The sequence below is a fragment of the Symphalangus syndactylus genome, chromosome 2, assembly GCF_028878055.3.
Source record: "Symphalangus syndactylus isolate Jambi chromosome 2, NHGRI_mSymSyn1-v2.1_pri, whole genome shotgun sequence".
Taxonomy (NCBI): domain Eukaryota; kingdom Metazoa; phylum Chordata; class Mammalia; order Primates; family Hylobatidae; genus Symphalangus; species Symphalangus syndactylus.
In genome coordinates, this window is record NC_072424.2 from 54,322,084 (window position 1) to 54,338,575 (window position 16,492).

The 16,492-nt window shown below is 37.4% G+C and overlaps 2 protein-coding genes across 4 annotated transcripts in view; both read right to left on the reverse strand.

Annotated features, from left to right (window-relative positions):
* Positions 1–12,597, reverse strand: part of ADGRB3 (adhesion G protein-coupled receptor B3) — a 758,270-nt gene extending 745,673 nt beyond the window's left edge. For 2 of the 3 annotated variants that reach the window (XM_063618730.1, XM_055257305.2), the window contains exon 1: positions 11,841–12,597. In XM_063618730.1, the coding sequence (XP_063474800.1) occupies positions 11,841–12,597 (757 nt within the window). The remainder of the gene's footprint in view (positions 1–11,840) is intronic. The other variant, XM_063618736.1, reaches the window with a different exon arrangement.
* Positions 12,598–15,295: 2,698 nt separating this feature from the next.
* On the reverse strand, positions 15,296–15,373 carry LOC129470011 (uncharacterized). The gene has a single exon (XM_055257330.1). The coding sequence runs from the start codon at positions 15,371–15,373 to the stop codon at positions 15,296–15,298; it is 78 nt and encodes a 25-aa protein (XP_055113305.1).
* Positions 15,374–16,492: the final 1,119 nt, after the last annotated feature.

Here is a 16,492-nt window from a genome sequence, read left to right on the forward strand (position 1 = left end):
GTGACAAATCAGATATACAAATGTGGGAACTAAACTGACAATTCACTCCATCCCTGGAATTTCTTCACAATACATAAGAAGAAAAAAAAAGCAGAAAGTGTTTATTTTTTCATTTTGTTTTAATTACTTAGTTGCTCAATGGCCTATGTGTACTATTCTCTGACTACTGAAGTCTCTTTTATAATTAATGAGCATATCATAATCCAAACTTCTTGAGAATAAGAAAGCCAGGAAATTAAATGGAAGGCATAGCCCCGTTGAACAAAGCTTGCCAGCATACCACTCACATTGGGAAGAATTATTTCCTCCCCACTAAGTAACTCACGGAGACTTACTTAAAGTTTATAACAGCCTACTTTTCCTCTCCCGCCTCTCAGGGGAGGTAAGAATACTTCTCAAAGCGACAAAAGCCCACCTACTCAAAGGGGAAGTTAATTATTGCTACACAATTAACCTCACAAGAAAATTGTTAAGATTAATGAAGCAGTGCTTACTAAGTGATTACAAGTTCCTCATGACCTATTGTAGAAATATTTGTTTACCAAACACCTACATGTATATTAATAACAGATTCCGTACAAATTATTTCAATGTCTAACCTATAGACCAACATTTATAAATTATAGCCTGTGTATCAAAAAAAGGAGTAAAAGAACAAAGGAGGAAGAGAGGGAGGAAGGGGTTGTGAGAGAAATAGAAGAGAGAAAAGACGAAAGAATACAAGAGAAGGAAGGAAAGGAAGGACAAAAAGAGAGCAGGTCAAGTTCTTACCCTTCAGCAAAACCACCATGCTAGAATAAATGTTTTTCTCTTAGTTCTGTAACAATCATGGTTCAGCAAAGGACCACAGAACCTTCTCTCTAATGTAGTTTTAAAATAAAGAAAAACTCGAGTATCTTTAAATAAATGTTGAAAGAATAGTCTCCTATAAAAATATAGAATTACTGTACTTATTTTAGTATTTATTAATTTTAAGTAGGCTAAAACAAGATCATTTTGATAAATCATACCTAAAATGGGTTCTAGAGTGCTTTGCTAGCAATATATGCAGATACCTTAGAGTACAATGTGGAATATGTGCATACGTTCTTCCCCCAAAATATTATTTACTGACATGCCCATCACCTTATTACACCTGGATTACAGAACACATCATCAATGTAACTAATCATGTTTTAGCACACCACAACTGCTCCCCAGTCCACCTCAACTGGACATTATAGATATGTCAGAATAGGGTAGCTTAGGCTGTAATGACAACACCAACCCCTAACTTCTCAGCGTCTCAAAAAAGGAAGTTATTTCTTTGTCATGCCTCACAGTTATCATAGACAGGCAAAGGCTTAGAGCAGAGGTTCTTCTCATTTTAGTCACTTAAGAACTCAGCTGAGAGAGGAGCCCCTTCTCTTTAGGTACAGGTATCCATGCTAGAAACAAAGACACTTTCATGGTCTTACTCCAGCAATAAAATGACTCAGAACAGAAGTCAGCAATGTCACTTTTGCTCACAACTCTTTAGCCAGAGCCAATCATATAACCCAAACAACGACCAGTAGGCCAGTAACACAATTCCTACATAAACCCAGAATGGTAGGAGTCTGTAACAATTTGGCAAAAAACATTCATGACATCTCAATTATCTACTGATATCTAAGAAATGTCAATGCTAATAAGCTTTTTGTTGTTATTAACATGTCTTCGGTTAAGGATATTCATTATGTGTAAACACCAAAGGAATTAAGCAAATTATTATTGCTCTAATAACCTCAGCTTATTCCAAGAAACTTGAGTTTGAAACTGACATATCTGAGGATTATCAAAACAATAAAGGAGAGGCAGAATGAATACCACCCAAATGTATTACATTTATAAAGATTTAAAATTAAGGCTTCTGAATATTTATCAATTGTACTTAAAAATTTTAAAGGATTCTCAATAAATATTCATCTTTATCTAAGTAAACTAGTATGTGAGAAAAACATATGATTGGAGTAAGCTTAATCTGCAGGAGGATTTTTGTTTGGGAGCCCAGGGTGGAAGAGGTCTGGAGTTCAGATGACCAGAGAGAAAGATGGAGAAATGGGGTGCCTTTCTTGATGTCCAACAGGGGGCCTCAGGACAAACTGGCTCCGGACAGAGTCTGAAGAAAGTGTTTATGTTCCAGGAGCAAGAGGTAGGTCATGAGCAGATCTGTTATTTCACAGGTGTGACACAGAGTGGGAAAGCGGGAGTCTCACTGCTGGCTTAAAGACAGCTTGGCTTCATGACACTAAGGTCTGTGCTAAGCAAAAGCAGAGACACTGAGTCCTGGCAGGAGATTGCAAATGCCTACCAGACAGGGTGAGGCATGGTGGAGAAGTGACAGAGAATGCTTATGGGACACTACCCAGCAGGCATTGAAGATACCTGAGAAGCACCATAGAGAAAGCTGAAGACTTGCATAAGGGGTGGGAGTTGGACTCAGGCAAACTCAATTATTGGGTTGTGTGGGAAAGAGCAGAGCATGGAAAAAAATTAAGCACAGATAGATATGTAGGCCATAGGATCCCAGATAAATTATTAATTTTGTTCTAAGCAAAACACAGTAGGAACAAACTGACAGTCCTTATATGTACTTGGTAATCATAAAATTGAAAATACTAGTTTTCAATGGAAGGAAGTTTAAAACATTAATTTCTTGTATGTGGCTTCATATGGAGACTCTGATTTATAGTTCTGCAGTGGTTTTTCAAGAGTTGTCTCTCCTACCAATATAGGAAGAAAGGAGAGACTGATTAGGCACGGCTTTAGGCTTTCTGCCCACTTCATCCAAAGCAGCTCTGTTTTTAAAAGGCTCTTATATATTGGCTTCCATTTAGAAAAAAAGGTTCCACTGCTAAGGGGAGATAATGTTGTATTAATGCACATCCTACCATTTACTTATTTCTTTTGCCTAAATCAGTTCTTTATTTAGTGGATCAACTTCTGTTCTCCTAAACTCCCACTGCTCCATATCTGTGGTTTCTGTGGTCTCAGAACACAGAGGCCAGAGGCAAGCACATGTAATATTTATTATACCTAGAATTCATTTGTGACCCTTTATTACCAATTGAACACCAAAGTATGATCATTAGAAAATTCCAGGGAAACCACTAAACAGAAAGAACTCATATGTTTTTAAAAGAGTAGATTTTTAATATACTACAAGCTAAAGTATTAAAATGTTCTCTTTCTTGGATGTGAAATGATGCTGCTCCACGGCTGTTTACTTCATCATATTTGAAAGCAAAGCCTGCTGAAAAATAAAATGGCCATTGCAATTGGCTAATTTCTCAAGCACCACTTAAAAAATATACAGTTTGCCCTTTAAGTTGCAAAAACCAAGGCCAGCCAAAGAGAACTGACCACAGGCTGACATATCTGTAAAGGAAGCTGACCTCTCTTGGAAGCCAAAATAAACTGACATTTCTCAGTCTACAGTGCAGAGGCAGATCTTTGAAAGTTTGCCAGATTTATGTGGAAAGAGTATATAAAGTAAACAGATTTTTGTCTTCCCAAGTTGCCCTCCTTTTACATTACAATTATTATAAGTAGTAAACATAAGAAGTATTTCCAAAAACATCCAGCAGACATAAAATATTTGTTTTGTATTGCTTATTCAAAAAAAATCATAAAGCTGTTTCAATAGAAGTCTAGAAGAAAAGTCAGCCTTTTAATTTTTTTTTCAGTTACTTCTTTTCCTCTCAGGCTCCTTTCTTGATGTGAAAAGCAACAAATGGACAAACAAAAAGGAAAAGTAAAAAGCTGTAATTTTCCTTATGAAGTTATAAAGGCAAACTTAGTTGCCTTGATTGTTTTTTGGAATAAAATGAAGAAGATACACAAAAGTACATTTTGTGTATGTGTTTTGTTTTTGTTTTGAGACAGAGAGATCAACAGGCAAAATGAAACTTGAACAGGAACCAAAATTCTATCTTTATTTTCATCTTTCCATTTTTAAAATGATATAAAATTAGACTAAATTCTTAATCTGTCAGGAATTTTTACGTTTTATATGGGAGCCTTGAAGTAATTTGTTTTTGTTAGCTCACACAAATTTCTTTGAATATCTAGGGCAGTGCAAATGTTCCATTTTCTCATCAATACTGAAAATAAATATTATGTATGATGTATATGAATGTATGTGTATTATGTAATTTTTTAAAATTGTGATGCAATAGAAAAAAAACCAACAGAGAAATACAGAAAAAAAACCTAGAGGGCCTAAACTCAAAGAATAATTATTAAGACAAACACATATTGATATTTTAATTTTCATTACTTCATTGTTATTTATTTCTCTGTACACTTGCGCTACTCTGTGCACCCATCTGCAAAAGGGATAATTATTACATAAGACCTTTAGTACATTAAATGGAAGGACCACAATATAAAACACTGATTTCCGATTTATTTTATATATGCTCTGAAATCACCTCACTAACTCAACTATACACCTCGGTGTTAGTCAGGGTCCCAGTAAGAAACCTATTGTTCTCAAGGTATTTTGAGAAGCAAGTACAACAGCATGAATAGTGCTTTGAGTAAGTAAGGAAAGATAGTTCAGTGCCCAGAGCTAGAAACAGTGGGGAGCCATTACTGCCCATAGGCTTAAAGGAGTAAGGCACATGGTCACCAGAGCATCAAAGAGGGAGGTCACCTGACAGAAGCTGTAACCTTCAGAGGACAGGGGCATGCAGCCAACCCACAGCAATGCAAGGGCAAAGGCCCAGAAAAAGAGACACCCTGACTTTGCTCATTTCTCACCATCAATGCTATTTCTCGATATATCACAAGGTAACCAAGAATGCACGACATTATTTCTCCAAAACATAGATTTCCCCAGACAATGATGATAAAGTAAAAATCGAAGATAGATCATCTTAGTAAATCTATACAGACTCTGAACTTGAAATACATGCTCTTTAAATTTAATAATCTTAGACTGAAAATCAATCTTTTTTTGAGACCTACCTCACATTTGTTTAAATTATGTATACAAAATAGAACAAAAAATCTAATGAATGAAAGCTTTAATTTGTAGACACTAGTCTACATTAAGTAGTATGTCAAGGTATACTCTGATTATTGTCCTGAATAAATATCAGGTAATTTTAATGATTAGATTTATCAAATAGTCATTTAGACAGTCAATTAGACAGTTCATCTTTTATTTTATAGAGATGCTGCTGAATGTATATTCCAAAAGAGTTATGCTCATCTGAAATGATGGTCCCATTATATATTTGTAGATTAGAGTTCCATTAATCAGGTAATATTTGGACTAAATAGTGTTGAAAGATCTTTATAATTCTGAATATTTGTGATTCAGTTTCAAAAGTACTCCAGACATAAGAGGGAGTGAGAAAATTTATAGCTCTGAAATTGTTTAGCTTTTCATTTGATCTGATTTGTAGTAAAATTATTTAAAAAGAAAGACCATGATTTTCAGAGTATTCTGCATAATTGACACGTCAATGGGGCAGATAATATGTACCTGACACAGTTATTGCCCATACAAAACAATACGTGCAATAGAACTTTGCAAACTAGAAAGCATTTCCTGAATGATAGGTGTTATTATATTCTTTGTATTTATGAAGTCTTTATTTAAATGCTTTAGTTCTTTATTTTCTTAAGGGTGATATGTGAAGATTCTCTTTAAAAATGCATCTTATTGGAGAACAAATTATTAGTGTTTAGGTACATAAACACAGAAATTTAAAAAAAATTTTATCAAAATTTTAAAAATTGCCTTAAAAAGAAGGAACACCAGGAGAAATGTCATGAAATGAATATTGTGCACTACTCATGTAGGATGAACCACCCAGGAAAGCAAATGTTTCTGTGATATTTCTATTACCTTAACATATCTGTTGTTAAAAAGTAATTCTACCTAGATAATCTTCCGTGGTTGACTCCACAATGTTCTTAATGCTTTTTAAGCATTAACATCTGAGTGCATTTGCTACATCCTAAATATTGCAATCAGGATCCATCAGCATTCTAATGTCTTTCTCATGCCCATATTTGTTCTCTTTCGGAAAAAAAAAAAAAAAAAAAAAAAAAAAAAAAAAAAAAAACTCTCACTCCCCAAATAAACTTGTTTTTTTAGTAGAAATAATTTGAGAAAATATTTATCCAGGATTAAGTTAGCAGGTAAATTATTTCATTTTACATGATAGAAACAGAAACCAAACAGTAACCATTTTACCTTCATATTTTATAACATGCCCCAGGCATCATCATTGTGTGATAGGGATTGGTTATAGGAAAAATGCACATCAGCAAACATTTAAGATTTCAGGAAGGCTCCTATTCATATTCAGTTAATTTTGAGTTAATCAGCTACATGCTCATGTATTTACTGCAATTGTTATGTATTGAACTTTCCATAAACACTAGAAATACTTTATTAAACTTTTACAGCCATGTAGCTAGGTCATTCTCTGCAAGTGCACAAAATTCCTAGAGGATAGCTGAAAGATAAATGAATGTAGAGCCTGTGGCATTTCACAGAATCTCATAGATGATATTTTTAAATTTTACCTTATGAAAAAATCAGAATTCTCAAATTAATGCTAATCATTTTTGATTTTTTTGTTTTTTTCAGTATCTAATTATGTAAGCATTGTGTGCAGATATTCGGGATCATTGGTCTCTAATAACTTATCAGAATTCACTGAATGAAATTCCAGCAAAGTCATCCTTTTTTCCAAGTGGTTAAATATGGACTAGCATTTCAAGATAATTTCTTTTCAAAATAGATCTCAAAACATAAACCTCATTTTGCAGAATCCAGCAAAGATTAAAATAGTCGGAAATCATTTAACTTAAATAGCTTTGCTGCCGATCAGCAATGATATTCAAAGGACAGCTTTCCAGGCCCAGGATGATGCACACACCAATATCTTGATCTAAGTTGTGTATTATTAGTCATGCCTTCATCAACACAAAGGTATTGAGCTGTTACCTGTTCTTCATCTAATACAAAATAGACACATATCTCTATGGCTTTATGATCCTTTGTTAAATGCTCTAAATTCATAGTCAAGTTCAAATAATTAAATGGCACTCTAAATCATGATTGATTATCAAGTCTCTATGGTTTATAGCCAAAAATAAGAATAAAAACAAAGTTTCCAAAACTGCACTGATTTGAAGAGAATATTTTATATTAATGTACTTTAATGTACAAAAATAAAATTTAAAGGGTTGGGTACTAGATACATTAAATACCATATAATGACATCATATAATGAAAAATATATAGAAAAATTGTAACTGTTTCAAGTGTAAATGTAATACTTAAATAAAATTCTACTTCACAAAGAAACATTATAAGCAGTTTCAAACATAATGAAAAATACCTCAGTGAAAATTTATTTCAGTTACAATAATAGGTTGTAAGAAATCTATGCTTAATGTATGTAGGTCTCATTCTAGAGAGCTACTACACCTTCTACACTCAACAACTTCATTATTAACAGTATTCTTTTGTTTCAATTTTGCTTTGTTCATTCATATTTTCAACCATACACACATGAAATACGGAAATCCTTCTTAAAGTTTCCAACCCAAATTCCTTTTTCTGGTCCCCAGGATTATACTCATTAAGAATTCCATGCACAAAACATCAAGTACTCAGTAGATTCCTAATCAGTAAAGAAATAAATGTTTGCATAATAATAAAAATACCAGAGAAAAGATGTTTTTAAACCAATGTTACCGCCCCTTCCTCTCCACAACACACACACACACACACACACACGCACACACACACTCTTACACAATTAAAAGTTTCAAATGGTTTTCAAAACTTTGCAGACCTATATAACTGCTATGTAGCATCACATAGTTACTCAAGCCACTTCTCTTCCTTGCCATTCTCCCTACCCAAAAACAAAACAAAAAATCTCTTTAGATTGCAAATATGTGCCTAAAAATGCCAACACATACACACGCAGGCATAAGCTAAAGTCTACACAGGCCTATGGTGAGACTTCCTTTGGGGAGTAGAATATCAAGGATTAGCAAAGGCAGAGTAGAGAGACAAATGAGTGTGTGTGTTCAGATTTCCTGGAATCTATACAGAGATCCCAATTTCCTTTCACATAAGTAGCGCCATTGATGTCAGTAAGAAACAAAGATTCCATTAAGGCTTATTACGTGATTTAGATATCCTGGTGTGGAATTTTTCTGCCAAAACTGTTTTAATCATTTATTATAAATGAAGTGGTAAGAAATAAGATATTTTTATTCCACATTTTATATCTCAGCTATATAGTCCAGAATTATCTTCAGCAAAAGAGTCCTATAAACCATAGTAAAGACCTCAGGACAATTAAAGCTGACTTTGTTAATAAATACCAGTCTTTCTCCAGACTTGTACCTAAAAGCTGGTAAACCATAATGTTATTTGAGTTTTTTTTTAAGTTATAGCCATTATATGTTAAGAGGTTTTTAAAAAGCTGTCTGAAATAAGACATTTTTATTTGGAAAAAAAAAAAGGCCTCATTTTGTTAACTTAATTGGCTTTCACAATTTCATATAAAAATTAGGGAAATAACTAAGTTTCTATAATTACATGATACCCCCAAATATGTCAAATATGATCTTAAACAAGAAATTTTAAAAATGTACTCAAATGTAATACTTTAATGAAGCATTAGTCAAATAATTTACTTTGTATGATATACTCAAGATAACATCTGTAATTGTTGGTGTCACTAAAAACAGCAATAGTTTTCTTGCTGTTGTTTTCTGGCTATGAAATTTTTCAGTACATGAATATATTATTAAAGAAGGTTCTAGCATAAATCCTGTCTCAAAGTAGGCATCCTAGTCCTGAGAGTCTATTGTTTTTCATACTAAATACCAAATATTATTTCATAATACCAGTGGACACACTCACAATATTCAACATTTGATATATCTTTGCCATCACCATCAGTATTACACAAAACAATCTGGAATCACATCTACTAAGCGTAAAGACTCTTCGAATTTGTGCCACTTCTATGGTGTAATACATGTTGAAGATATTTCTACTCAAGGCAGGCCTTCTGAGTCAGTATTTATTAGTGAATAAAATAGGAGTCAAAGGAGAGTAATCTCGTATTTATTCCTCTGCTGACTTAAGAGACAATCTTTCTTAATAGGAAATGGAAAACACCAAGTAATATAAAATATAAGTGGAATTTTTAAAACCTAATTTTAAAAGCTGGAATTTCATGTTATCATATAAAATGACACTCTGGAATAAAATGAGATATGAGTAGCACAACTATATGTAATGATTAACCTCAAGCTCTATGTCATTATATGGTAGTTTATTTGAAATGGTATTAAATAATTATTTATCAGTATTTTATATATCATTAATATCAAATATTGAAGATAGAATATACTTTGCTTAAATTTGATTAAATCAAAGGTCAATAAATTTTCACATTCCTTTCCTACAATGTAGCCTAGCTAAAAAGAGATTATTTAACTGGGGTAAAGAGTGGTACATGTATTTTGTAAGAATTACTTAAATGCATCAACTATAATTGTGTCATCAGTAATTACTTATCCTTGCCTTTCTGAACTCAGAATACCTAAACAAAGAACACAAATTCAGAATGTACAGAATAGAGACTATGCACTTTTACTGACATAGCATATGTTGCTCCCGTGTGATACAAACTTTTTCTAGTTCAACTCTATTAACATCATACTGCACTTTAAATGTAAGTATATTTGTCAGTGAAGGTATTTCTTTTTCATTTTGCCAGTGAATTAATGACAACATACAATTTGTCTCCCATGGTTTATACATCTGCTGTCTAAAATCACTCTTATTTGTCTTCACTTACAAAACAAATGGCTATCTAGTAGCTTCTGTAAATCCCAGCATTATCTTAACCCACATCTCGGGATCGTGATAAAAAAATCTTTGAAAATCATGCTTAATGTGCACACAACAACTTTGTTTTTGTCACTTACTACCTTTCATATAAAAGAGTCCTGACACTGAATTCACTCTCCACTGTCATCATTACTCAATTTTACGACAGAAATTTAACCATTGAAGAAACAGGTTTTCTAAATTGTATTAAAACAACAGTAAAACAAACAAAAACCAGCTTCCTATGTTAATTGTTTATTAGCCAGGTTGTAACATCACATTTTTTGTGTGTACTGTAGCTTCTTATTCTAGGGGACACTAATTAGTTTTAAATGGTGTTAAATACCATCCCTGCAGTTGCAAATGCTTCTCTGGGATTTTTTACTACAGAAAATAACTCCTGTAATTTAAAACCACTTTGTTGTCTTCAGTCACAGCTGATAGTGAAACACTGACCTGCAGAAATCTTTAAGGTTTTCACCCCTCTCTCACTGCCATGAGTCTGCATTCATTTTCTAACAGGTCTTTTCCTCTCCTACCATTGCTCTTCCATAATTCCCATCCCTTAAATTGCAGCCAGCAGAGAAATAGCATTAGGCTATTTAGGTTCTCCATCCCTCCACTTCCCCTTACAAAGCCTTGGCTACCCTTAAAGAAAATTCTCCAGCAACGTGTCAATTTTATATTGGCCACAAAGACAACTTCTGTTGGTTGAGGAAAAGGAAAGAGGGACTGGAGCTTGGCGACTGGAGTTTGGCTGTCCCTTTCCACAGACTGGGATCTTTGTGGCGATCAGAAAACATTTCCTGCATAAGAAATCAACACATTCTCTGGTTGCAGGATTGGGAAGCAAGAACTAATATGTATCAGCAGTGTCCTTAAAGGAGTGGAACACAACATCCATCAACCTTCGAAACAACAAAAGTCGTTTTCTCAAAATATGTCACGCTTTCTTGCATTATTAAACATAATCACAATCTCAAATCCTCCGGTAGCTCCCCCACTGGGGATTGGGTGAAAACTATAAATCATTCCTGTACTTTCTTTTTCTTCCGCATTTCCGTTGCACTTCCTCCCCCTACTTCCCCCCAGCTAGCTCTGAGACGTTCCCTCTCTTAGTGTACATCAACGGGGGACTAAGAAGACAAAGGCAAAAATTCACTCTCAAGAGGCGGATGGGGTCTTAAAGGATCAGTATGTGTTTTCATTGCACCCCTCCACCCCGTCCTCAGGTGACTCCAGAACCAAAAGACCTGGAGAGTTTGCACTTCTAGTGAGTTCTTTCTGACCCAAGAAAGAGCAAGCATGCGAGATTTTTGCGCAAGCACCTCAAATAAAATTCCAGACCAGGAGAGAAGGGGAGGTACCCCTGCCTTCATGTGTCAGTAAGTCATTTGGTCCAAACAGGCAAGCTATTGAGTTTGCACCACCTTTCAGTCAAGATGCCCCAAGATCAAACCTGGAAATGGGTGGGGAGTGAGAGGTAAGGACTCCGTGGGGATAGGAGAGAGGAAGTAAAGTGGATGTTTTGCTGGACTGGAGCAGAAGAGAGATGTCTATAAATCCATTTCACAGGTGGAGCGTGTGTGTGTCACCACGAGGGGCTGCAGCTTGAATAAAGACACCCCTCTCCCTCCTCACCAATATCTAGTGCAAGCTGGCTCTAGGTTTCTGCATCTTTCTCCTGAAAATTCCACCCGCACTTACAGCGCATGCTGCTGAGCTATCCAGTCCTCACCGCCCTATCTCTAAAACCTTGAAACCTAAAACTAGTTCAAGAGACCTTTATCAGTGAATAGCACAAATCAAATGAATCCAAAAGTGACAATAAAGGATAAATAATTAGGCCTGTGTGTTGAAACAGCACGTTTTAACTCCATCCCCCAGAAGTGCTTCCCCACTCACCTTCCCCTCTCCTTTCGCCACTTACCTTCTTTGGGTGGTCGCTTGGCCTCCCTGGTAAGATTGCAGACTTGGGTGGTTTGCAGCTCCTGGGTCAGGCAGCCCTCTGTCTGCTCATTCAGGGGTAACACCACGTTATTTAACAAAACCAGCGACTGGTCGTCGATCCCCCACTCTCCCAAATGCTGAGGGCAGGTGCATTTTGTATACATGATCCCACATGATTCTGTTCTCCCATTTTCTGATTTTAAGCAGCTCTCCAACCAAGTACATAATACATGGCAACCAAACTGGCTTGGGCTGACCTTGTTCAATACCAAAAACTCAAAAAAAGATTTCTGATCTTCTTGCCTTTTTTTCTGTAATCCTGGGAAATCAGTTGGAAATACCCGACGTATTTGAATAAAATTTTTATCATACTGTAGAAAAACGAAAGCATTCTTGGAATTGCAGAGTTGCATTATAGAATGATTCTTTCTTAAAAGATCCTTTATTTTTTCATGGGAAAAATGATCAAACTGATAAGCCAGGAGTGAAAAGTTAGAGCAGCTAAGGTCCTTTTTGGAAAATTTCAGGTAAATGCTATATTTGGTTGGATCTGGATTTTCCAGCGTCCAAGTGCAGTTTGTAAAGTTTTTAGGAAACATTTCACTTACAGAATACGATCCATAAATGACTCCCTTCACCAAAGTTGAACACCAGAAGTCTTGGGCAGCATTAAATCCAAACATAACCAGGAGATAGGTGGAAAATATATAAATCAGCAGGTTACGAACAGCCTTCATCCTATGTCATTTGGCCTGTAAAAATGGCAATGAAAGTAAAATGCAAGTAGGAGTCTACGTGCATTGAGAAAATAAACTCCTTTCAATATTACAGCCAGCTGTTTTCAAGATTTCAGTAAAAAGCCCTTTTTAAAAGAAGGGCAGGTAATTTTTATTTTATAACACAGGAAAATTATCTGTTGCTGTGTGAACAGCGCCCTCATGTGGCCATTCACAATGGTCAAATTTGCAACATTCAATTTAAAAATAACATTTAATAGATTATTAATAGGAATGTCCTAACTTATCTACTAGGATATCCTCCACGTCCATTATCATTCTATCGAATGAAAAGGGAAAACATGGAGTTTTAAAATGTCACAATGTAAATGTTAATTGTCGAAATAGTATTAATCAGTCTATAGTCTATACAACCTTTTCTCTCTCTGTCCTCTGCCTGCGGTAAACACCATCATACAAAATCTAATCTGATAATCTGCGAACAGCTGTCATCACATTATTTCTCTTCTCTTAAATGTGAAAAGTAATGATGATAAATTATGGCCACAATTTTAAAAGCACAAATGATAATTTATTACAGATGGAACATCATCTCCCAAATGCCCCACTTGCCTTTGCAGGGGCCACCATGTGAACTGCTCAGAAATTCCTTTGCAAAAAACATGGGCATTCATGTGGATTAGTTAATTTTAAAATCATCATTTGAGAAAGGCCATAGATGGATAAATACATAGGGGAGACTTGTTCAACATCACCACTGAGAACCAGGATTTAAGGCAGTCATTTCAATGTGACATGCCCTTTTGGGATACATGAAGTGGATCACTGTATTAGTATCTGTATCCAAAGGTGATATCAGTTAAAAAAAAAATCCAGAACCATAGTAATTGAGCTGGTTTCAGTCTTTTAATTTTTGAAAAATTATCTTATCAACTGTAATTTAAGGCTTACACATGGTAATAAAATACATTAGCATTTTTGTTCCTAGCAGATTTCAATTATTGAATTTCTCCCTTTCCAACAACAACTCCAAAGCTCCTCTTTTCTTTTCTTTCTTTTTTAATTTTAACCCTGGCTTTGGATAATAAAGTAGTCCTTAGTTATATTTACCTCTGTAAGTTGTTATCCAAAAATAACTTGAATATTTTTCAGCTTTAACCTTTAAGAAGTTATTTCTTAGAATAAATGACACTGCTTTTTGTTTGTTTGTTTGTTTAGCCTTTGAGCTGATAAAAGTGATGCCAAGTTAATTTTAAAAGTCTTTAGGCTGCAGTCTCTTCCACTGTTCTGTAAACAGAGACAGACATACAGACATATAGATAGTTAAGAGTTTTCATGCCTTTGCCTGGGTCTTCTCTGAACCAAAGGATAAAACCCTCTTCCTTCCCATTGCATAACACACACCAACGCATGCACACCAAATCCAGTGACCGAAGTCCCTGAAGATAGACCTGCATTTTCCAGATTATAATTCAAATTCTATGTCTTGATATAGGCAAACACAGCCCCAACTCTAAATCTCTATATAGCAGCAGTTTAAAATAACATCAGAACTGCTGGGACCATCAAAACAGTGTTCTCTGTTTCAAGCAAATAGCTCAATGAATAATGCATTTTCTTCATGAGAAAATAAAGCCAATGAGCACTTAAAGGTTAAAAAAAAACACAGAGAAAGTTGTAAGAAATTCTGGAAATAATTTCCCTTTTTTTTTTTTTTTTTGGTGTTGCACTTTGCAGGCAATGCAGGTCTGCGCAGTGTTCTTCAGGATAGAGTGTAGGCGTTGAGAGCCAATGTGACAATAAGTGTCTAAATTAGGAATTCCATCCATGAAAGGGGACTTCATTTTATAATCAGGAACTCAAAAAGAGGTCGTATGTCTTTTCCTAGTGAAATTGGTACTTTTGCTTCCATTTATTTGACAGGGCATGTCTGCAATGCCGTGCTCATCAATGATCAGAAAGAGTGAGGAAATAACCCTGAATTCACTTTAATGCCTGCTCAAGAGAGCGCACTCAATATAATGCTCTTTATCTTTAATCAGTCTGGAGTACAGAGTCTTGTTTTGTTCTAAATAATAAAAAATAAATCATTACCCTCACCCCCCTCTGGACTGCAGGGCCCGTTCAAAAAGCCGTATTTCCCTCTTAAAGAGGGGGTGGGGGCGGGGGGAAAGGCTGGCCATGGAGGTGTCAAGGATGTTTTATTTATTTATTTATTTATCTCTTGCTGAGAAGCAAACCAGCATTGAGTTTAGCTATTCTCAAAACTGATTTTCTGGGTGACACTTTAGTTTAGTCGAACATAGACGGCGCCATCACTCCACAGATTTTTTCCCCCAATAGAAGACCCACTGCCTTCTCTTAACTTCCTTTTAACCTAAAATTTTTCACCTCATAAAATTACCCCAATCACACAAAACTGCCAGATTTTCTAGGTCTCTCTGCTTATTCCTTCTGACCCAGCACATCTCTTGAAAACCAGACTTCTCTAACTTTTCAACTGCGGTGTTTAAGTAGATGCAGACAGTCGGATCTGCTCACAGCCTCCCCATCCGCCAGCAACAGCCTTTCCTTTCATTTTCCTCCCTTCTCAAACATTAAGCCCAAAGCTCCACGGTGGCGACCCCCGGCAGAGAAAAGGTGACCCCTGGACCCCCTTCCTTACCTTCCACTCCGAAAGCTCAGGGAGGCTCTTGCTCTAAGACACCAGCACAGGCACGCGTCCCAGCAACAGTGACGGAGAGACTCCCCTTCGGTCCCAATCACCGTTGCCCATTTTCCCCGGCTCAGCTTCCAAAATCAGGATTTATTTTTAAAAACGCACACATACGAAAAGCAAAAGGTGGGGGGTGGGAGCCAAAGGGGGGTCGATGAAAGAGAGAAAAAAAAAAAAAGCCACCAGGAGCCCAGAACCTTGCGCCGTATCCAACTGAATCCAACCTCCAAACCGAGGAGGGCTAAAGGGAGGGAGAAGCCCCACCAAGGGAGACTCTAAGGAACCCCCCAAAATATAAGTGGCTTAAGAGCGAAGATTTGTTTCATAAAAGCTACCCCCAACAAACCAATTAGCCAAGAAGCAAAGAAAGCGCTGAGACGAGAAGTGACCGGCGGCGGCGGCTGCTATGGCAGATTTGTTGGGGCGGTGGGTTTATTACAGGAGTATTCGTGGTCGGATCGGAAGGCTCAAGCTTATGCTTTTTCCTCTTTCCGCTTTCCTCCCTCCTCCTCCTCCCCCCTGCAGGTACTGATGGACGGACGGCGACTAAGGAGAGGGGGGAAAAATCCTTGGCTGGTGATGTCGGAAAGCTGTTTGAATGCCCAGCGAGGAGGGAGGCGCGAGAGGGAGCGAGATAGTAAAGCTCTGTCTCGGGTGTGCGCGCCGGCGCGCGGTGCTCGCTCTCCCTTGGGCGCGCGCGGCGGGGGGGGGGGGGTGCGCGTGTCCCGGGAGCGCGTCCGCGTGGCGGCCTCCCGCGTGCTCCTGTGCGCGCGCGTCCCGGATGCCGCGCGCCCCTCTTACGCGCAGCTGCGGTGCGCCCAGCCTCCCGCCAGAGGCTCGGCTCGCGCGGCGCGGCCGCTGCGACTTCCTGGAGTTCTGCCTGCCGGGGGCGCGGGCGGGTGTGTGAGAGAGACGGCGAGGGGAGCCGCGGGGTGGGAGAGGAGGGAGTCCCGGCGGAAGGGCGGGGGAGAGGCTGGCGGGAGGGGGGCTCCACGGAGCTCCAGCCAGGGCCGCGGTGCGCCTGCACGTCACGGCTACTCAAACCCAAGCACGTCCCGAAAGCGGTATTTTCTGCGTCTGGGAGGTTTTTGCATCCTCAGTTCCCACCGCTGGGGCTGGCGGCGACCAACTGTAAGAGAAACTCACTGGGAGGCGAGGCAGGGGGGTGCGGAGGATGGG

Excerpts from the sequence above, each read along its gene's own strand:
- LOC129470011 (XM_055257330.1), bottom strand. The coding sequence starts at position 15,373 with ATGGGCAACGGTGATTGGGACCGAAGGGGAGTCTCTCCGTCACTGTTG.